Source organism: Portunus trituberculatus, chromosome 42, assembly GCF_017591435.1.
Source record: "Portunus trituberculatus isolate SZX2019 chromosome 42, ASM1759143v1, whole genome shotgun sequence".
Taxonomy (NCBI): domain Eukaryota; kingdom Metazoa; phylum Arthropoda; class Malacostraca; order Decapoda; family Portunidae; genus Portunus; species Portunus trituberculatus.
Window position 1 is genome coordinate 14,486,463 of NC_059296.1, and position 24,405 is coordinate 14,510,867.

At 40.8% G+C, this 24,405-nt stretch overlaps 1 protein-coding gene and 1 long non-coding RNA gene across 27 annotated transcripts; one reads left to right on the top strand and one right to left on the bottom strand.

Moving 5' to 3' along the window:
* The first annotated feature begins 3,963 nt into the window (after positions 1-3,963).
* On the top strand, positions 3,964-7,174 carry LOC123517725. Its single transcript, XR_006678560.1, has 3 exons — positions 3,964-4,572; positions 5,343-5,601; positions 6,949-7,174. It is a non-coding gene; the product is annotated as an uncharacterized LOC123517725 (long non-coding RNA).
* On the bottom strand, positions 6,704-22,499 carry LOC123517724 (von Willebrand factor C and EGF domain-containing protein-like). Of its 26 annotated transcripts, none has more exons than XR_006678556.1 (6): positions 12,450-12,527; positions 12,148-12,263; positions 10,447-10,591; positions 8,409-8,527; positions 7,546-7,660; positions 6,704-7,079 (listed from the first exon to the last, which is right to left on the bottom strand). XR_006678556.1 is itself a non-coding variant. In XM_045278117.1 (6 exons), the coding sequence occupies exons 4-6, from the start codon at positions 10,545-10,547 to the stop codon at positions 6,943-6,945; spliced, it is 357 nt and encodes a 118-aa protein (XP_045134052.1). In that variant the 5' UTR covers positions 10,548-10,591; positions 12,148-12,263; positions 14,035-14,339; positions 22,379-22,478; the 3' UTR covers positions 6,704-6,942. The 26 variants fall into 26 exon arrangements, 20 of the variants coding, with proteins under 20 accessions (XP_045134052.1, XP_045134053.1, XP_045134054.1 ...); XR_006678554.1 differs by having other exon boundaries at positions 6,704-7,083; XM_045278117.1 differs by lacking the exons at positions 7,546-7,660; positions 12,450-12,527 and adding exons at positions 14,035-14,339; positions 22,379-22,478.
* Between the last annotated feature and the right edge of the window lie 1,906 nt (positions 22,500-24,405).

Sequence of the window (24,405 nt, forward strand, 5' to 3'; positions counted from 1 at the left end):
TCTTCCTGACACTATTTTGAAGAATTTTCTCTCCGCCACTCCCTAATATTAAGCTTCGACTGCTCTCCTTTTCGTCTTCCTTTTCTAGGCTCCTTTCCCGCAGCAGATCGTGACACACGCCTTTTTGTTGTTGTTTGGGCTCCCATCCTCCCACGTAAACTGGAAGGAAAAAAAAAAAAAAAAAAAAAAAAACTTAAAACCCTGTGTAAGGTTAAGGCAGGTTCACACGTGTCAATAAGCGACTGAAATTGCAAGTCTCTAGAAGTATCGACAGAGCCCTTCTAATCGGAACACGTTCACACATAGCGACTGGCAACTTGGCAAGTATCGGCTGGTTGGCGAGAAGTGAATGTAAACAAACAGCTGTAGACCCAAAATTATTTCCTCCAGTGACGATGCCGAAGCGGTAGTTGCAGTTCTTTTAATTGGCGTAGCAGCAGCTTCAGGGGAAAAGACAATGCCTGTGGATACCTCCGTGGCTAGAGGTGGGTTCACACGTGCCAATTTGCGACTGAAATTTTGCGTTGGTAGAGTTTCCGATTCATCCCTTCTAGTCGAAAAGTGTCACACGTTGCTACTGGAAAGTATAGACTATAGTTGGCGCCTTGGCAGAAAGTTAATGTAAACAAACAGCTATCCGCCAAGATGTCATCCTCCAGTGACAATGCTGAAGCTTTGGTTGGGCTTCTTTTGGTGTACCGAAAGAGTTAACAGAAAAGAAAATTCCTGTACAGTAGATACGTCCCTGGCTAAGTAGAAGGAAAGGAGTGTCTACAACACACTATAATCTTAAGACTATGCACAATTGCGATCAAATTAAATCCTGACAACTCTTCCATTCTTTCCTCAGACAACGCCCTGCATTGAGGGAAATAGTTGTTATAGATACCAAACCCCAGTAATATTGAAGATTTTCAAAAGAACTATAAATAAATTGTTGAAACATTAACCCCTTAAAAAATTGAAATGCCCGTCCATTCTCACTTCAAAGGAACGAAGCACACTTTACAGAATATGAAGTCTTTTCAAAACTTTGTATTGAGTTATAGCCAGAAATAAATAATTCACAGGAATAACAACAAAACTGTTATTGGAATATTAACACAGTTAGAAAATAATCCTTCTCCCTTCAAATTCCACCCATCAGGAAGGCGAAACACTTTAAAAAAACACACATCAACTGTTTTTGAAAACAACATCAATTTGATACCGGCTGAAACTATTTTTTTCCTGTATACTCCAGAAAATTTGGCGCCCAAAAACATCCTTATTTAACACAAAAATAACACCAACAGCAACATACCGCCCCCTCCCCCATACGCACGAAAAACATTTCAAACACAACGAAATGTTTGTGGAAAGCTTCACATCTTGCTATTCAGCCCAAATAAATTGTGAGGGAATTAAAGAAAATATTCCTGGATTCTGGGCAGGTTGGGACTTGGGGTAGGCACATCCAAGATGGAGGAGGGGCCGTAAAGGGTCAACCCCCACTTGTACCTCACATAAACCTTCACCAACTTAAACCTACCCATGGTGGCTGTGTCTGAACGCTGGATATGAAAACTTAGTGACACAGCAGTATGTTGTGGCAAGACAGGTCTGTAATAGTAAGAGATAAGGCAGGAAATGATTAATAAATAAAAGATCCAAGATGGCGGCAGGGTCTGTTTTCGGATGGACCCTACCTCACATAAAACCCTTCACCAAACTTAAACCTGGCCATGGCGGCTGTGTCTGAACAGCTGATATTAACGCTTAGTGACGCGGTTGCATGTTGAGGCAGGGCAGGTCTATACCTAATAATGAGAGATAAAGCAGGTTATGTCTATAAAGAGGGACGAGCAGGCCGACATCTGAGCAATTTTATATTAATAATTAGTGAAATATCAATACAAAAAGCTAAATGATAGATAAATAACATAGAGAATAACGACATATTGATTAAAAACCCTAACCTTTTCGCCCAGTTGATGATCTTTCCTAAGTCATCGAGACACGAGGCTTTACTCACCTTGATAACGTAGCCCTGCCTCTGTGGTTGTGTGGCTTTAATATAGTAATTAGGTGATTTGGAGACGTGAGCACATCCGCACAGTCTTTTTCTTGTCACTATAACCTTAAAAACACTCGTGAAAATCCTGTTTCCACTTCAACAACAGCCTTGTGAGTATAAGAATCGTCCTAATGTATCAATAGAATCATAAAGAAGACTTAAAATCTCGTGTCAATTCAACCAGTCTTTTGAATGTAATAATATCACTAAACCGCTCACTTTCTGCCGCAACAGAAGACTGAAAAGAGTCCAGGTAAGAGCAATGCTACAATTGGCACCGCTGCGTAGCAACCGTTGTCATATTAACTAGCTTGTTATTAAAAAAAAAAAAAAAAATAAATAAATAAATAAATAAATAAAAAAGCTATAAGAGTGATATTGATACTGCTGCATAGATAGGTCGTACAACATAACCTATACTTCTATTCGCAGTAATGATATAAGTAGATATAAAGTAGCGTGAATCCTGCCAGTTTCTTAGAGTTGGTTAGATGACATTTTGATCGGAATGATCTTAAACAGGCTACGGGTTGTTCCTAGACTACATGCGTTTCTTTCTTCTTAATGTAAAAACAATCAAGCAAGTATAACCAATGTGTCTGCCTATGTCTTTCTTTAAATCTGAAATAAGACAAAGAATTGGCCCTATATGATTATGTTTATTCAACTGACGACATGCACAAGATGTGGAAAACAAGCTCGCCATTTCTAATTTCAGCAAACTTCAAAGAAAGAGTGATTAAGGCTGTTTTGATCAACAATACAATTAAAAGGAGAAAAATTCCACAGCTGAAATAGTTCAGAACCAAGAAAAAACTACATACGTCTCTCTCTCTCTCTTGCGGTATTGAGAGAGAGAGAGAGAGAGAGAATATTGTAGTACAAGTAGTAGTAGTAGCAGCAGCAGCAGCAGCAGCAGTAGTAGTAGTAGTAGTAGTAGTAGTAGTAGTAGTAGTAGTAGTAGTAGTAGTAGTAGTAGTAGTAGGATTCTTGAGAACAACAACAACAACAACAACAACAACAACAACAACAAGAGTAGTTAAGGCGGGTTCACACGTGCCAATTTGCGACTGATATTTTAAGTACGTAGAGTTTCCGACTCATCCTTTCTAGTCGGAAAGTGTCAAACGTAGCTACGCCTGGAAAGTTTCGACTAGTTGTCGCCTTGGCGAGACAAATAGATGTCTTCCTTCGGTGACGATGCTGAAGCTGTGGTTGCTCTTCTTTAGGCATACAGAAAGAGTCAACAGAGAAGAAAATGCCTGTGGATATATCCCTGGCTAAGTAGAAAAAAAAAAAAAAAAAAAAGTAGTCTACCATACTCTTTTATCTGAACTGACCATGAGACAGTACACATAGATACGCCTTAACAGGGAGCAGTACCATTATCTTCTGCAGCTTGTAACTTGCCTTATCGAAAAGGAAGATACCCCCAATGAGGGATGCAATGACACCTGCTGGATGAGCGCCTAAATGCCATTTCACACCAGAGACGACGCACACGAGAGTCGGGCAGACTTTGGTTGGTATGGGTATGTTCACACCAAGCGCGATGCTATGGGAGACATTCGCTGTGGTAGAGGCTGGTTGACTTCGCAGTTCCTGACGTGGAGGAGGAGGAGGTGGAGGAAGAGGAGTTATTAATGTTATCTTTAGCCTTGAATAATGAGGAAAAAGAATTAGCCGGGTATATCAAGCAACTATGAAACGACTGGAATGTGGTGAATATCATCTTATTTAAGAGCTGGAAATGGAAGAGAGAAATTTGGATAGTACTTCAGACTGGCTCTAGCTCAGTTCTCTGAAGTTCTATCATTCCATGAACAATATATTAAGAAGCAAGGCACCAACTACAGGACATCCATTAGTTCACGGTGAAGGACAGTGAGTGAGGGAGAGTTGAGGAATCAGGCCAGGGAGTCCCAAGGGGCATGAGTCACCGATGCTATGGTCAGAAAAATCGCCTGCAGGCCGGGCGATCTTGGAATCGGTGCGCGCGGTGTGGCTGGCATCTGTCGCAAAATTTCGCATCCGGTGTGAACACTGTGGGCCACGAGAAACACACTGCCCCGCACAAAGGAGCCGAGGAATCAGGTCATCGCTATGTGGGAAGGGGAGCCACCATCGACACTTTAGCCACCAGGAATACTACTATGCAAGGTAGAGAGGTATGTGGGAAGACCCACTTTCTGTGGAAGGTGCCAGAAGTGGGGCCACAGAGAGTGGCAGTGCGACAGGAAAGTGAAATGCGGCTATTGCTTCGGGGACCACGACTCCAAATATGTACAGTACATGCTTAGCTTTGATAATCTAGATGTAAGTCATTAGGCGCCAAGACTGGGCTCAAGCCCCAGTCTTTTTCACAAATGTTTTGTTTTGTAATGGTATTTGTGAATAAAAGTTCTGAATGAATGAATCTCTCTCTCTCAACTGATTATGACAACAAGAACAACAACTTCGCGCCTCTTGCGTCGTCTCCGGTGGTTACACTTTCGCTGCGTCATATAGCGCAACAGGTAAGGAATAGCGACAGTAGTTATTGAGACCTAACTAACTAATTTTCAAGTGTTGGTTTGATGAGGTCATGTGCAGAACACTAGCTAGGTTAGGTTAACATGTGAACATGTATTTATAGTCATTACATAATATAATGTATTACAATATGAAATGGTTGAGGATTTGTGGCTTGCACTTTTTTTTTAAGCATAAGCTTTTCATATAAAACTGATATTGAGAATGTTACTACAAATAAATTAATCAAACCAAACTGAAACTCAGAAATAAAATAAATAAATAAGAAATAAAATAAATAAATAAATGTTGAAATCAAATAAAGGAGAATTAGTAATACCTTAGAAGAAAAGTGTTTATGCATTTAAATTTGGTTATCATTACTGATGTAACTGTCTGGATAATAGGGCTAGTGAAGTATAAGAATATACAATACCAACAATGCATAAAGGTGAAAATACATATATATTCATGGTATAAGGATATATTAGTAGTAATGAGCTTTTAATGTGTATTGGGATGTAGCATAGGGTGGTGTTGCTGGGTTAGTTTGATTTTTTATCTAAGAAATTTAACTCTTGCGTCAAAAAGAAGAACAGAATAGGGGTGAGAGAAGAAAGAAAGTCTTGTGTAGTGAGGCTGCAGGAGGAGGATAGTCTTGTTAAGGTAAATTCAAACTTGAGTGATTATTTGGATTTATGTAGGGCTAATATTATTATTGTTTTATTTTTAACAATTCATACCTCTGCTCATCCCAGAAATCACTAAATTTCAGGAGAAACACTCATGTTTGCCATGCCAGTTCAGGATCAGTTGCATGTTGATCTCAAGAATCATCCCAGAGGTGTGCCATGCCATATACCACGTCTTGAGAACCAAATATGTCAAATTCCCCTGCAGTGAGGACAAGTGGTGACAAGTTGATAGGGAACTATCCATAGAGTGGGACTATCCAATGTGTCTTGGAGCACTTGATGGAAAACATGTGCTAATTGCTAAGGCTCACAACTCAGGTCCAGAATATGACTACAAAGGTAATTTTAGTACCATAATGATGTCTCTTGTTGATGCCAACTACAAATTTATATATGTTGATGTTGGTGCTTGTGGTAGGGCAAGTGATGTTAATGTTTGGGATCATTGTAGCCTGAAAAATGTACCTGAAAACAATGCCATTAGGATCCCTCAACCAGAGAATATCCCCTTCACTAATAAGCAGAGCCCATATATTATTTTAGGTGATGATGCTTTTCCTTTAAGGTCATATCTAATGAAACCTTATGCAGGGCATGATCTGACTGAGGACCAAATAATTTTCAATTACCATTTGTCCAGGGCAAGGAGGATATCAGAAAATGCATTTGGCATGCTAGCTGCTAGATTTCAGATTTTTAAAAAGCATATCAACACATCTCCACAAAATATAAAGGACATAAGTACTTGCAACTGTAGCTCTACACAATTTCTTCAGACATGACTCAAAAGACATTCCCCAGTGATCTGTTAGACAGAGAGGATGTAAAAGATTGTAGGCTGGAACGAGGTCAGAGGCATGATTATCCTCATAATGCTTTGGAATTATTGCAAGCAGTTCCCAGAGGACAAACTGCAAATGCTAAAAATGTTTGAGATACATTTAAAGATTACTTTAACTTAGAAGGGAAAGTGTCATGGCAAGATAACATGACTTTATTGCACTAATGGAAGAAGTAAAAAAAAAATGTGCAAGGAAGTTCCATAAAATTAGAGTGCAATGATTTAACTCTCAATTCCCTGCCTAATAAAAGGATAGATTTAAAGTGTTACTTATGTTATCAATTCCTTCAAAGAGGTTTTAGGATATAAAACCTGATGAAGTTCTATCTCGTTTTGTATTAATTTTTCCATGAAAGAAGATTGAACAAATAAAACAAATTTTTTCCCTTTTTTTGTGTGGAGTTCTTAGGCAACAAGACATGAAATCCTATAGATCTTATAGAGTATTACAAAGAAAAAAGACATTATATGAGAAGCATTGTAATAATAGTTGTGTGATATTTTCATTGAGTGTTCATAACTGGCTTCACTGATTAATTAAAGCTTTGACCTTGTTAATTACAGAAACTGAAAATAATATTCAGGATACAGAGAGAAAAATAAAAGTGTCATTACAAGACACTTTACTGCACTGATGACAGATGTTTACTACATGTTTCATGTATTATATCTTGCAACCTTTTCATTACATGACAATGCTCAGCAAATGATAATGAGTATGCATATTCTGCATACTCATTTTTACTATTTTTTTCCTTCTAATTTTGCCATGAAATAACTGTTCATGCAGTAAAAACCTCCTCATCCTCTCCTAATTTCTTTCTTCTACTCCATCTGCTTCACAGGCCTGTTGTATCTCTTGATGAGCTGGTGCTGGATGGATTGGATGTTGGTGAAAGGATGTCATCACTTGCAGTCAAGCATTCATTCTCCTCTGTTGGTAGTTCATCAATGTTGAGCACCAAAGTGTCTGTTTCTACCTTCAAAAGAAATATAAGTATGGTCACAGGCCTTTATCTGTCTTGAGTTCACTGATGCCTTCCATCTAGGAAGGAAAATATATGCAATGTATACTTAGTGTTTATCACTGCACTATTGAATCATATACTTAGTTACCTATATTATTGCAAAGTTGAACACACCTTTGTCTTCCTTTTAACTTCAGTTAATTAAGATGATGCAACACATAACATGAGATATGTAGTGATCCCACAGAAAACAAGCAATACTTTCACTATCAAAGAAGGAACTGCCTATCCTTGACTATCACAAACTATTACTACAACAGCAAAGTTTACCTGTGATACCTACAACCAATTTGAGGCAGGAGAGTTAGTCACCTCAGCTGACATCTATTCTACCTCATCCCCTCTGTAGCTAGCATTAACTCAAGTTCAGGGACATCCACAGGACTCTGAATATGTCATTTATATTTTTCTTACCATTTCCCAGGATGATTTAGTTTCAGTGACAGCCACAGTGTCACTTAAAAAACAAAGCAGTATCATAGAGATACCACTTGGTGCCTAGGGTTGACTCAGATTCACTCGGAGCTTTCTGCAATTTTTTTTGTGTTGGAGGAAGTGAGTTTTTATGTTTCTAAACCTAATATGCACAATATCTGCAATATGAGACATCATTTAAGAAAGTCTTCAGGAATAAGAATTAATGAAACACTCAAATGGTACCTACTATTCCCAATAGACATTGATTTTCTAAGTAGGCTATATTTATGCAGTCACCATAATTTACTGTAATTTTTCATTAATATTAAAATTTTCTGTGCCTATTTACTTGATTTTTTACTGTTTTGTTTTGCTATTGAATCACTTGAATTTGGAATGGAAAGCCTTAAAAAATGGTTAACGCTCCAGTGCAAATACATAAAAATAAGGATAGTTAATGATTGAATTTTGAAGTTAGACCAAGTTAAGGGCTGGCACAACAGCTGAAATAGGTAAAACGAGCTCAACTAACAAAATTTTCATTTTCACATATTTACATAGCAAAAACATCAAAGAAACAAATTCTGGGAAGAAAATATCTCACAACGTTTGGCAACACTGTTTAAAGGGACACAAAGTGATTGCCATTTAAAGCTCTGGGTGGACTTTAATCTTAAAGAACAACCTATCCGCACATCGCCGATCTTAATCATACTCGTAAGACAAAATGCATGTTCATGTATACCAAGAATAACGAAAGTACCCTTGAATACCAAAATAACTTCTTTAGGTTGCTAAATATAGAGATGAAGGGGTGAAAGTTTAATTAAGAAGACAGACCGTAGAGTGACAGTCCTCACCTTCACAGTTGAACTTCCTGAAAAGTCTGTATCCCGGCCGGCACTGGCAGTAGTATGACTCTTGAGGGTTGGCGCACAAGTGGTCACAACCTTTCCTGGCATTCGTCAATGCTACACAGCTGCAGAAAATCATCATAACATAACATAACATAAATAACAGGATAACAAAGGGCCACCAGGGCCCATCTAGGTTATCCTGTATCAGTCGCACAGCGACCTCGTCATCATTACTTAGAGATACACTTACAAGTACACAATACATTATATACTAATTTCAAATATTTGGCCCATTAACAGGGCTAAGTCCTGCAGCGAATTCCTCTACAATCCGTGATCCCCATACATGGGGATCATGTCTTGTTTAACTATAGTAAATTTCTTATAAAAACTATCATGCAGCGCTATACATAATTATAAATCTAATAAATTTAAATGCTTATCTAATCTGCTTTTAAACATTGTCAAACTAGTGCTATTTACAACCCTCTCTGGCAATGCATTCCAGAAGTCTACCACCCTATGACTAAAGAAATATTTTCTTATATCTAACCTGCAGCCTTGCTTTCTAATCTTCCTGCCATGATTTCTAGTCCTACTTCCCTCCTCTAAGGTAAAGAAAGATCTCACATCTATGTAGTTTGTATCTGAGAACATTTTAAATAACTCTATCATATCCCTCTTATACATCTCCTCTCAAATGAAAACATGTTTAATTCCTTTAATCTATCTCTATACTCCAGGCGCTTTAATGCTGGTATCATCCTAGTTGCTCTTCTCTGAACTGCTTCTAACATGTTGATATCCTGCCTATAATGGGGTGACCAGGCCTGTATGCAATACTCTAAATGGGGCCTAACATAGGAATTATATAAGCTACGCACCACTTCCTTACTTTTATAACTAACATTTCTATTTATAAAACCCAGGATCCTATTTGCCCTATTTCTTGCTTCTAAACATTGCTTTGAAAATTTCATAGTCCTGTCTATCACTACTCCTAAATCCTTTCCTCCTCTACTGCCTCTAGCCAACATCCCTCCATCTCATAGCTAAAGTTTGTGTTGTCTTTACCTAAATGCATAACCTGACACTTTTTAGAATTAAACTCCATCTGCCACCTGTCTGCCCATGCTATCAGCCTGTCCAGGTCTCGTTGTATTCTGTAATTGTCCTTTTCACCCTGTACTGCACATGCTATCTTAGTATCATCTGCAAACTTTGATACTTTGCTACTAATTCCTATATCTAAATCGTTAATGTACACCAAGAAAAGAAGAGGTCCTAGCACTGATCCTTGGGGTACCCCACTAACCACTTCCTTCCACTCAGACATTGCCCCATTTAATACTACTCTCTGTTTCCTATCAGAAAGCCATTCACTAATCCAATCAACTAACCTACCCCTATCCCATGTAGTCTCAATTTGTACACTAGCCTCCTATGCGGTACCTTATCAAACGCCTTGCTAAAATCTAGATATATAACATCTATGCTATTTCCATCATCTAACTCCTTGGTAATATATTCTAAGATATCGAGCAAATTTGTAAGACAGGACCTCCCTGATCTAAAGCCATGTTGGGTATCTCTAATTAATCTATTCTCATTTAAATGCTCCCAAATACTACCCTTAATGATTTTCTCTAGTATCTTACATACTATACTAGATAAACTGATCGGTATATAATTATTCGCATCATCCTTCCTACCTTTTTTAAATATTGGTGTAACATTAGCTAACTTCCAGTCCTGAGGTATCTCAGCAAACCTAAGTGATCTTTCAAAGATTAACTTAAATGCTTCAGAAATACTGTCTACACCCTCCCTAAGTACTCTGGCATGTAGCTCATCAGGACCACTAGCTTTCCTATCGTCTATCCTGCCACAAGGAAGGCATTTGCTTCAGTACTGTCAAGTTGTGATTTTGTATACTGTATACAATGTAAGAAAACCTGCAAATTTTATGTGAAACAATGGAGTTCAGGGGATGAGTTAAGCCTTGCGTGCCAGATTGACAAAAGCAAGGCCTTCTCCTCACCTCTCTGTTACTGCAGCCATTGATGCCGTCACACATGCGCTGCTTCGGGATGCAATTGCCACCGCCGTAGTAGAACTGACTGTCTGAGGCACATATGTCATTGCTCTTCAGTGCAGGGATAATCTGCAGGTCTGCCAGTATTGCACTGTGAGTGAGATGCTGGCTTTGTATTTTAACAGCACTATTATTCATGGTTTAGACTATCTTAAGCTAAATTTAGATGGACTAGATGGTGTTTTAAGAGAGAAAAACCCTAGCAGTAAGTTACCACAATGCTGTTCATCTTAGCTCACCAGCTTTCCCTTAAATACAAGTAACCGACAAACAACAAAAACTACACACTAAAAGGTTCACATTAATGTTGCCTACAATAAGTAATGTTGCCCAGTGTCATTCACCTCAATGTATACTGCGAACCACATTGAATATTTGTCAATTTTTCCTCTTAATGCTCTCCTGTTTATGTACTATCAATTAATCCCACCTACACACAAACGTACCGACTTAATGATCACCGACACTCACTTGTGCTTATAAAACACCAAAACGATTGTTCATTTTAATGTCTGGATAAATTTGGAACATTCTGCCGAACCTGTTATATTGGTCAAGAATTTGAAATTATTGAACCTAGCTTTGTCACATCACATTGGAAACTACCACCATGCAACACCTCACTATACCAAGAAACGCAATTATATTTCACTAGAAACACACTGTATACACAAATAGCAACACCATACCACAAAACACATCCTATACATGCTCGACACATACACAAACTATTTAAATCACTAAAAACTAACCAAAAACACCATGCAAAACCTCAAAATATAAAAAGCCCACCCAAAACACACTGGAGACACCCAAGTTATCAATATCATCCCTCCCCCCTAAACACACACACACACACACACACACACACACACACACACACACACACACACACACACACACACACATTCATGACCCCTGCCCCGCACAAATACTACTTAAATCACTCAGTATTATCCCAACACACACAAAAATCACCATGCAACACCTAAAAATGACACCAAACACACACACCGCGTAGTGTAGTGGTTAGCACGCTCGACTCACAATCGAGAGGGCCGGGTTCGAGTCCCGGCGCGGCGAGGCAAGTGGGCAAGTCTCTTAATGTGTGGCCCCTGTTCACCTAGCAGTAAATAGGTACGGGATGTAACTCGAGGGGTTGTGGCCTCACTTTCCCGGTGTGTGGAGTGTGTTGTGGTCTCAGTCCTACCCGAAGATCGGTCTATGAGCTCTGAGCTCGCTCCGTAATGGGGAAGACTGGCTGGGTGACCAGCAGACGACCGAGGTAAATTACACACACCACTAAAAACACCCAATATATATTGTAATCATCCCCACACACATCCAAGAAACCTCTTATACATACCAACACCACTTAAAACACTGAAACCTAACCCAAAACACACTTAAAGCACCATACAACCTCTCAAAATGCTCCCAAAACATTCAAAACATGAAAAAAAACTCAATGTACGTAAAATATTCCCAAAAGATCTAAAACACGCTGAAAACACACGAAACGCACCCAAAACATGCTTATAACACCCAAATCGCCCTGCTACACCACTCAACACACTTAAATATCCCAAATATACCCAAAAATCAAAATGTATTATAAAGAACATTAGGATTAAAAGGGACACTTACCTAAATATTACACCTTGGCTCATTCTCCTATTCCGCCTCATTTCTCATTTCTTCTTTGTTCTCCTCCTTTGTTTTCCCTTTTCTTCTTTTTATAGCTTCTATCTACACGTCTGGGTCTAGAAACACATCAAAAACACTATATAATAGACAACATATTGAGGATTTGGAGGATGACTTAAATATTGTGGCTTGGCTGCTACTCAACTTCCTCCATATCCTCCTTTTTTCCTCCTCCTCCTACTAATATCTTCACACCTGAACCTACAAACACACGAAAGAACGTAGAAATCACTCGACATTACGGAAAATATTGACGAACTGGAGAATTTGGAAAAGACGCGCCAGCCTGGGGCTATGATGAGGCACCAACTCGGGTGTGGTCATCAGAGAGAACGGGAACGGGGATGACTCTGCTAAATTACGTAAATAATTTGATTTAAAAAATGACGTTTAGAAAAAATGAAGCCACGGCCGAATGCATGATATTTTATGACGTGATAAATATTTAAATTAATTTTCAAAATATCAAAAGATCTCCAGCTTAACTAGTTAAAAAAAAATGTAAATTAATTACTTTGAAAGTATAAAAACATCTTCACAAATAACTTTCTTAAAACGTCCTGGAAAGTCAAGCCATTATAACTTGGCGAGTACTTTAACACATTTCACGAGTCTGAGCTATCTTTTAAGGCATTCTACATTGAGTTTGACCGAAAAGCAGAAACGTGAACAAATAAAATATAAGAAAATAAAACATACGTGTAACATCACCAAACACTATTTCAAAGTCAACATATTTCAATCACTACATTGATTTCACACTTAAAAGAGCATACGCGATTCATTGATACGTTAAACACCCAGTTAGAGTTTCAAATAAAAAAACCCCTCAATTTTGGTAGTGGAAAATTTTGACCGTTAGAGACTTTCGTATACCCCATAAAACACCACTAAACGCTGCATATGTACTAAACAACGGCGAGGAACACACTCCAAACATAACAAAATATTTATAAAAACCATAAAATCAAACCATGGAAGCAAAATATTATCGTTGGGATATATTTAAAAAAAAAAAAAGTATTTAACCCCGCAGGCTGCTGGGGTTGGATGACGGCTGGTGGTCCCGGAGCGGGCGGTGTAGGGCAAAATCTTGAAATGGCCGTGGTGGAGGCTCCATATGTTGCCTTTATCATCTCACCACACCATAATTAATCAATTAAGAGGAATTTTTGACCATGGGATATGACAATTTAGACTGGTGGTTGCATTCTTACACATGTTTGCCTTACAGTAAAAGTGAAGGAGGCAAATAGTAGCTGATTACACTGACGCCTTGCTCTTTTAATGGTTGTTATACCTATTATCTTTTTAATAGTTGTGTAGTGTTTTCACTCTCATATGTAAAGGAAACCTAAAGATAAGTGAATGGCCTTTAGTAGATGACGACTAGGCAGTATGTAGGGTTGTGGTGAAGGCTTGCAGTGCTTTTTTTGTCCCCTTGGTGCTTGGTGCTGCTGAAAAGAACTGTCAGTAATATACAAACACGTCACTGTGTGTGTGTGTGTGTGTGTGTAGGCATGTTCTGGATGTGTTTGAGTGTGTTTACGAGTGTTTTCGGTATTAGAAAGTGTTTTTGAGTACTTATGGTTGTGTGTCAGTGTGTGTGTGGGTGTGTATGGGTCAGTAAAGCCCACCGCCACCACGAGCAATGTAACCACAAACACTAATAGAGTAGACCACAACTGCCGCACAGGGTTGCCAGATTTACTCAGGGACTTAATACCAAATACTTCCATTTTTAATACCAGATTCACTTTTTCAATACCAAACTAATGATAAAACATGTTTTCGTAATCTTTTAGTTGAAATAAAGTATATACTTACTTGGTTAGTCAAGAAGAGCATCCAAGCCACCGTCTGTCTCCTCGGCAGCTGAGTGCCATCTTTTGCTTTTGTTACCCATGGAAATTCTTTTTCCCACTCGGCGTGGTAAGTGCGACCAGATTCATATGAACCTTTCCACTTCGACATGCTGAGACCTCCCCAGTTAACAGCCAAGAGCCAACTGGCAGTGGCCGCTGACCGGAGGGGACAGGGGAGACACGTCTGTCGCTGCTGGACTTGTATGAGACGCGTACACGTCTCGAAACAGAAGCGTGAGAACTAGTGATGGGCGAACCGAGTACTTTCTGCAAACCGAGTATTTCGGTATTGATTACACTGTGAAACCGAGTAAACCGAGTACGAAATGATTACTTTTCACTAACCTAACTTAACGTAAGGGAGAGAATCGTGTAAGAAAACTAATCTCTTGGTGTAGTTAGACTGAGGTTTTTAACTTCTTCAGTACAAGGTAGGCCATATATCATGAGACCATGTTTCACTTGACTGTCAATGTTATTATAATATGAGAATGTGAATTATGTGCATGCACTTATAGTTGACATTAGCAGATAATTTCTTTCTTGATATAACTAAAATAGAGAAAAATAATAGTATAATGGATATAGAATGCCAGAAGCTTATCATAGCGGGGCTCAGCGTCACGGGTCTCCACCCTCCCTGCCTCTACCTCCTTACTCCTCCTCCTCTCTTCTTCCTATAACTCCTTACCCTCCTCCATCCACTTCCTCTCATTCCTTTCTCTCTCTCTCTCTCTCTCTCTCTCTCTCTCTCTCTCTCTCTCTCTCTCTCTCTCTCTCTCTCTCTCTCTCTCTCCTTTTCCTAAAAGTCATGTCATATTACTTGACCCTGTTTTATTCCACTTCGACCAATAGAGTTGCCTCCTTTTCGCTCCTTCACTTTCCTTCCAATCTCCCCATTGATGAGAGAGAGAGAGAGAGAGAGAGAGAGAGAGAGAGAGAGAGAGAGAGATCATGTCCGTCACCCCCACCCTCCATCTCTCTCCCTCTCATAATCCTAATTCAACATTCCTCTTAGCTCTTCACAACAGACAGATGAGAAAGTCGGAGTAATGAGTGGAGAGATTTGGTAAGGCTTCCAGATAGTAAGTACGTGTGTGTGTGTGTGTGTGTGTGTGTGTGTGTGTGTGTGTGTGTGTGTGTGTGTGTGTTGGTTAACTGGGCAACGCTCCCCAGGTGAACCAAGCTACAGTGGTCGCCTCACTACCCACTCCACTATAGTTTAGCTCTCCCGTCTCGTCTCTACCTCACTCATAGTTCACTGGGGTCTCCGTGTCTCCCTGGCTGGCTGGCTGGCTGGCTAGCGTGTTGCGTTCTTGCCTTGCCTTGCTGTTATACACAAACAAACACATACACACACACACACACACACACACACACACACACACACACACACACACACACACACACACACACACACATATATATATATATATATATATATATATATATATATATATATATATATATATATATATATATATATATATATATTCCATTCACTTGCAGCGATACAAGTGGAAATATGTAATAGGTGAAAACAATTTGATGTGTAGGCATTGTTTTCAGTAAGATCTCAAGCACACACAGTTACTTGCATACACTTATTCATTGGGGTTAACTAGTATCAAAGCTATTTAGGGTGTGCGTTGCCGTAACCCCTTCAGTACCAGGACGCGTTTCCCTATGCATTCTGCTATTTGGTGATTTTATACAGCTTCAGAAACTTATGTGGGGGATTAAAATAGTGAAGACTCCAGCCATTAATCTTCTGACCTCCACACGTCATGTTACTGCAGGGGTTAACACAGCGGGCGGGGCGAGGCGATAGAGGCACCTTGCTTTGCTCCGGGCTATGTGTTTCCTACATATCGATAAGCGCTAAGAATAGGACACATTTCGCTATACGCTATTACTTGCAGTTTGTGTTGACAGACTAGGATAATAAAGAGGGACGCCAGAGATGAAACGTAAACAGAACGGTGAAATAACGTAACACACACACACACACACACACACACACACACACACACACACACACACACGGCCCGGTAGCTCAGTGATTAGAGGGCTGGCTTCACAAGCCAGATGACAGGGGTTCGTTTCCCCGGCCGGGTGGGGGGAGTTGGGTGTCTCCTTTCACGTGTAGCCACTGTTCACCTAGCAGTGAGTAGGAGTTGTGACCTTGTTGTCCCGGTGTGTGGTGTGTGCCTGGTCTCAGACCTATCCCAAGATCGGAAATAATGAGCTCTGAGCTCGTTCCGTAGGGTAACGTCTGGCTGTCTCGTCATAGACTGCAGCAGATCAAACAGTGAATTACACACACACACACACACAGTCTGAGTCCGATCCGAAGATCTGTCTATGTGCTCTGAGCTTGTTCCGTAATGGGGAAGGCTGGCTGGGTGACTATCGGACGACCAAAGTGAATCACACACACACACACACACACACACACACACACACACACACACACACACACACACACACACACACACACACGCTAAGTACCATGAAAGAAAAGGACACACACACACACACACACACACACACACACACACCTCCCCCTCAAACACCCTCCAGCTGGGAGCTGGGTGTCATTGGTTCCAGCTAGTGGGCTCCCTCATAACGAAAGATAAAGGCAACACACACACACACACACACACACACACACACACACACACACACACACACACACACACACACACACCAACCCACCCCCACCCACCGATACCTGGAGCCAGGTATCGGCCTGGGTCCAGCCGGGGGTCGGCCCTCCCTTGATGACGTCACATATATTCGTTACGCAAATCATTTTTAAAATGAGGATTCCCAAAAAGCCAGCTGGACACGAATGTTATAAAAATTCCGACTCGTTATCAATCGAAACTAACTTCTAAAATACAAAAAACATTGCCGAGAAAAGGAATAATAAAAATAGCTAAAAAATATACTAAATAAAGTATTAGAACTTCGACTTGCTTAAATACAATTTCAAAGCCCACCAATTTCATTCAACTGAATCGATAACGTTTTTCAAAAATTATGACTATCATTTCGATATATCAAAACCTGGCAACTCGCCCTATTAGAAAAAATAATATTTAAAAAATGACGTTGTTTACAATATTATCAGGACTAGATATCATTCTTAAAGTCCACATCTTTAACTTCTCAGGAGCCTTGCACACTTTTCTCATGATAAACCATCTTTTGAAAACACAAACACTTCGCTACAACCTCAAATAAAAAATCACAGATAGCGGAGGTAAAAATTTTAGCGTATTTTGGCCCTCCCATTCAAGTCATAAACACCCTCTACATCACCGTACTTCACTCAACTCAAGCATGGAAGACACGTAAAACACTGCGAACTATCATTAGAAACCCTTAAAAGGCACTTGTGACTCGAAATAAATTAACTGAGACAAATATAAATAATAGTGGAAGTCGAGCATCTGGGACCGGCATTTTGGGCGGGAGCTGGTGATGACGTCACAGCCTGGGGCTCGTGACGTCATGGGTAGGCCCGCTTCTTCTCCCTGAGCCTCCATAGCACACAAATCGGGTAATTGCGGATATATCTCAACAACTGACATGAAAGATTAGGCCTATGGGTCCACTTTGTGACCTGTCTGGCCTGTAATGAGTGAGAGATGAGGCAGATAATGGCTGAGAGAGAGGCGGCGGGTCAGGGGATCGGTTTGTTTACGTTTTCAAGATTTTAATTATTTGGTTTTTATAAGTATGTGCAGGTGTTAGTTCACTGATATGTTGTCCTGGAGGTTACCAACGTTAGGTTATGACATGGCACCACCGTGAAATGATGAGTTACACCAATATATTACTTACGTTAACCAAAGACTGCTCGGCGGCGGCTGTCCGTGTCACTAGCAGGCACCCACACTCCACTGTCCACTTTTTGTCCTCAACCATGTTTAAATAGTTAACCTCTGATTACTGAGAGGCTAGATATCACTATTATCGGTATCTTCATCTCCACCACTCACTGTCCCTCACGGCCAGCGCCTTGTCCTGCCAAGTGCAGCGCGGCTCACGGACTGGTGGGCAAGTTCCGCTACCAGTACAGGTAATACCGGTACCAGCTTTAACGGTACTGTACCGGTTAAAATTTTCCGTACTAGTAAATAGCCGAAACGGTACTGAGCAAATTGTATACAGCATGGAGGTGGCTCAAGGCAAGCAGTGATGGGTAAGACGGTAACATTGAGTCATTCTCACTCTCGGTACCGCTCCACACTGGCACCAACTGGCTGCCCTGGCGCGTCGGCGTGGTCTCGGTAGCTCGGCGAGACGCATCTGTACTGCTACAACTGAATGTGCCGGCATCATTTCCGGTACCGCTTGACGCTTGTACCGTCTAGCGTCTGTGCCGGGACTCTGCTGCTTCCTACCGCTAAAAATGAATAATGTGTCGGCACCACACGGCGGATAGGTGGCCGGGACGGGTGGCGGTCTGGCGGACTGGCGTCTGGCGGTGCAGTAACACTGCAGTTGGCCGGCATTTTACCATTGCATTTCTACTTCTACTACTACTAACTCTTTAGTTTGAAAGCCTGTATTACATTTTCAACGCATAAATTGAACATGTAATTGAATTATGAAAACCGAGTAAACCGAGTAGTACTCACTCAAATCCATAAACCGAGTAAACCGAGTACTAATCGGACCAAAACTGCCATCCCTAGTGAGAACCGGACGTTATGAGAGGGAGGAACAGGGGAAGGACGGCCTGGGAGGATGTAAAAAATAGTTGTCGTGGGTCGCTACTTGGGCGGCGCGGACGTAACTAATGACTAATTATTTGTAGCCTTATGATGCTAATCCTGGCGTCTTGGGTCTGCAGGGTGACGAAAACAAAATGATGATGCACAGGTAAAAATTCACCCTGAACTTAGATATGAAAGACATTGATTAAACTATTAATTACTAGCTGTTTACTGGGGAGGTTGAACTGTGTGTGTGTGTGTGTGTGTGTGTGTGTGTGTGTGTGTGTGTGTGTGTGTGTGTGTGTGTGTGTGTGTGTGTCTTTTTTTTTTTAGCTCAATACCAAATTTCTTTCGTTTCAATACCAAATCTATGTCCAATACTAGTCACGGTGCTTTAATACCAAATGGATTTTTCAATACCAAATTTACCCTAATTTGGTATTGAAAAATACCAAATGGCAACCCTGCTGCCGCAGCGCCGCTTCAACCCGTAGCAGCTAGGTGACCGTTAAAGAGGCTTTTGTATACCCCATAAAACACCACTAAACGCTACATATTTACTAAACAACGGCGAGGAACACACTCCAAACATAACGAAATATTCATAAAAACCATAAAATCAAACCATGGAAGCAAAATATTATCGTTGGGATATATTTGAAAAAAGGTATTTAACCCCGCAGGCTGCCACGTACTCACGACCCGGCCAAATAATCTCCAACCAACATTGTCAAGCGTGTGAACACCTTCGCGGGCAGTCTGCACACTTTGCCTGGTAAAGACACAGCCTGCCAGGTACAGCTCGGCCGTGTGGACGTGGCATAACACCTAACCACCCGACACATTATAACTACCAATCACCTAATCAACTATCCTCCACCAGCCACCATTGCAGGAGTCCACATGTGACTCCTTCAATGCACGATACACCTTCCTATTACAGCCTGTCCATCCCATCACTGTCCCATTACTAATGACAATGTCGCACTATTATTTAACTACCATTCACTATCCACTCAATAACCCACATGTCATGTCACCCCTTCACTACATCATTCTACAGCTTTCTAGTCAATTATCCGCCCCATTACCCTTCCAGGTGAAGGTGGAGCGGTCAGCGTGTTCAGTCTCGTGACTGGTGATAAAATTGTCGCTTGATACTGGTGGTGGTGGGCAGTGTTGCCAAATGAAAATTTTCTGTCGCCAGATCCACCTTCAAAAGTCGCTAAATCATTGTTGTATATGCTACAAATGTTCCTATACGAAGTGGCTTGACTTACATATAGGATAATCAGTATAGGGCCCCGGTTCACTGTAACACGTATCTTTTATCCCTCTCAGTGACGCAAAGCAAACCTGTCTGGGAGCCTCACCTCTCCACCCCGCTGTCCCCCATCCTGTCATCACTCGCCTTTCTAAGTTGATTGATATTTGATTGATAAGTTTATTGTTGTATCAGTGTAAACACCAAGGGAGGAGATCGGGTCATGCCGGTCACCTCGTAAACACTGGGCAGACAGTATTGAAGCGTCAGTCAGGAGGTGGAGCTGAGCCACTCCAGCCACACATCTGGCACCAGCGTCCTTTTTGCATGTGTTGACAGAACTATCAAGCTTTTAATTGTTCTCTGTTTATTCATTCATTGATGTTTGCCTGATTTTTCAAAATCAATATACAACAATTATTTACCCACTAGGTACAGGTGAACCTTTTGTCAGTCAACTCCCTTGTCACCAAATTTGTCGCTAAATATTTGCTGAAGTAGCTAAATTTGCGATATGTCTCACATTGCAGTAATAAATCGTTAAATTAGCAACACTGGTGGTGAGTGAGAGTGAGAGGGAAGTAGGGAGGAAGATGGGCTGGTGTTAAGGGAAAGGAGGGAGGGTGGGGATGGTTAGGGAGATTTAATTTCATCTGATACTTTTATTCACAAATCGGGAAGTACGAACATATGATACAGTAAAGTAAAGTAAGGTATATAGCCCTACATATAATTTGTGAATGAGACGTGGCAAGAGTAGTCTCGGCGCTCAAGGTCACCGTGATGTCGACACTTTAGAGTTTAGAGGTAGGCAATGCAGTAAGCGATTGAAACACATCTACGCACACACTCGCACAAACATTAGCGAGTTTAATTATGAGATGATGCAACAAAAGGTAACTAAGGGGCACTCTTTCACTAGTGTTTTACCCTACCTCATATACTACGCCTGACACCACCACACTAGGACGCCCATCAACAAAAACACGCTCACACCATCACACCCGCCCATCACCACGTCTACCTATCGAAAACAGCTCTCTCCATCCTGAAATAGTACTGTTTTCGGAGAATGTTATCTATCAGCTTATCTCCTTCATGCTAAAGTCTTCTACCTACCACGTACCCTATCCCCAGTTCTGCCTATTCTTCCAGCCTATCCCTTCATTGATTTCACTCTCTTTGTGCACCACTACTACTCAATTTTCTCTACTTTGCTGCTTCTATCCATTCCTTTTCCACCCATTCACTGTCTTCTACTCAGCTCATTCCTACTCACTCAAAAGTCACACACACACACACACACACACACACACACACACACACACACACACACTCTTATCAACTCCTCTCCTCTGACTGACTGTCTTTAGCCTCTTGTCATCGGTTGAATGTTGCATCTCTTCCTATCTTCTACCACTATTTTCGTGCTAACTGCTCTTCTGATCTTGCTAACTGCATGCCTCCTCTCCTCCCCCACCCTCACTGCACAAGGTTTTTTTCTTCTTCTCATCCCTATTTGTCTGTCCACCTCCCTAATGCAAGAGTTAACCAGTGCTTTCAATCATTCATAACTTCCTCTGGTAAACTGTAGAACTCCCTGCCTGCTTCTTTATTTCCAACTTCCTATGACTTGACTTCATTTAAGAGGAAGGTTTGAAGACATTTATTTATCCCTCGCCTGTCTTTTGACTAGCCAGTTTTCCCCTCTTACATAAATCAAATGTCTCCCTATCTCTACCTATCTGTCTATATCTCTCCCTGTTCTCCTGTTTTCAATCTTTCTCCTTCTCTTTCCATTTCTCTAAGTGTATTTTCTTTCTATATTCTCTCTCTTGTCCTCCAAATCTATCTGTCTCTGTCTGTATCTGTCTTTCTATCTGTCTCTCACTGTCGGTCTGTGTCTATCTGTCTATCCTGTCTCCCTTTTTTTTCTGTGTCGCTATCTACATATCTCTGTGTATCTATCCCTGTGTTTCAGTGTATCTCTCCCTGTCTGTTTGTCTGTCTATCTATATCTCTCTCTATCGTGTGTGTGTGTGTGTGTGTGTGTGTGTGTGTGTGTGTGTGTGTGTGTGTGTGTGTGTGTGTGTGTGTGTGTGTGTGTGTGTGTGTGTGTGTGTGTGTGTGTGTGTGTGTGTGTGTGTGTGTGTGTGTGTGTGTGTGTGTGTGTGTGTGTGTGTGTGTGTGTGTGTGTGTGTGTGTGTGTGTGTGTGTGTGTGTGTGTGTGTGTGTGTGTGTGTGTGTGTGTGTGTGTGTGTGTGTGTGTGTGTGTGTGTGTGTGTGTGTGTGTGTGTGTGTCTGGTTCTTACCTGACGGTTCAGTATGGGAGGCTGATGTCAATGGAGGAACGGTGGAACGGTTCAGCCCCATTCCAGGGAGTGTTCTCGTTTTAACTCGTCCCATCCAGCCAGAAGTCAGCGGTCATCTCTGTTAGATTAGATTAGGTTAGGTTGTTGTAGGATGAGCAATGATAGTCTAGGCAGGATGCTGTAACTTCCTTGTCTTTTTCTAATATTTCAACCAGTAAATCACACAAATCCTAAACAATATTTCAAAAGATACAAATTAAGAAAAAAATATATATATATATATATATATATATATATATATATATATATATATATATATATATATATATATATATATATATATATATATATATATATATATATATATATATATATATATATATGTGTGTGTGTGTGTGTGTGTGTGTGTGTGTGTGTGTGTGTGTGTGTGTGTGTGTGTGTGTGTGTGTGTGTGTGTGTGTGTGTGTGTGTGTGTGTGTGTGTATTATATATACACACATACATACCACATACATACATACATACATACATACACAATAATATGACATACAACATACATATACACAATTTCATGACACAAAGGTTGATCAAAGGGCATTTCACACTGGAGGAGAGACACCCGACGCACGAAAGCAGGGCTGACTTAGGTTGCTATGGGTATGTTTACACAGGACGCGATGCTAGGCGAGACATTCCCTGTGGTGGAGGCAGGTTGACTTGGCAGTTCCTTCTGCAGCGAAGAAAGACAGTATACTCCATGATCCCATGACGTGGAGGAGGAGGAGGAGACAGAGGAAGAGGAGTTATTACTGTTTCTTTAGCATTGAATAATAAGAGGTAAAGAATTGGGTACATGACGCTAATATGAAACAACTGGAATGTGAATATGATTACCTTATTCAAGAGCTAAAAATGGATGAGGGAAAATTGGATAGTATTTCAGACTGACTCCGGCTCAGTTCTTTGAAGTTATATCATTAAATGAACAAGATATTAAGAAGCAAGGCACCAACTACAGGACATCCAGTAGTTCACAGTGAAGAACAGTGAGTGAGGGAGGGAGAGTTGGAATCGGATCAGTGCGGTTAGAAAAAGCACAAAGGCGAGAGTCCCAAGGGGCATGAGTTATCGATGCTTTGACCAGAAAAATCGCTTGCCCAGCGATCTTGGAATCGGTGCGCGCGGTGTGGCTGGCATGTGTCGCAGTTTCGCATCTGGTGTGAACACTCCTATAGGAAACGGTGACGGTGATGGTTATGGTGCATGGTGGTGGTAGTAGAAATAGTAGTAGCAGGTCGTTGTAGTTCTTAGTCGTCGCTGTGAGTTTTAGGAGACTGACTCATCAGCCTCACGCGGCTCCACATGAGGGTCCACGAGGCGCGACACTGAGGGGAATGGCACAGGCGTGAGAGATATAATAGATAGGCATCTTTATCTGGTGATGCCGTCCGTCACTGTCACTCACTCTGTTGCAACCTTCCGCGGGCTTCTGTCGATCAAGAGGAAGAGAAGAGTCACGATTATCTTGACCTGAAACAGGCTCTTACCTGTTGTTGTTTTTGTGGTGGTGATGGTGGTGGTGGTGGCATAGCAATGGTGAGTCTTTATGGGGGCTTTGATAAATCTTTTCTATCAGTGTTTTATAGTTCTATTTATCTTAATACACTCAGATTTCTCTTTATTGTAGGTACTATATTATGAAATTCTCTCTCTCTCTCTCTCTCTCTCTCTCTCTCTCTCTCTCTCTCTCTCTCTCTCTCTCTCTCTCAACTGATTATGACAACAACAACAACACCTACATTAACAATGAAGATGATGATGGTGATAACGATGATGATGATGATAACGATAATGATGACGGAAATGGAGGTGGTAATAAAAGGATATGAAAGAAAATAATTACACAGAAAAATACTTGGGAACACGTGATAATGCTTGTAGATATAAATGCAAATTCCATTAACTTTTCTTCCTGTCATGTTCTCTCGTACGTATTATCTTATCTTGAAAAAGTGATAATCCTGCCT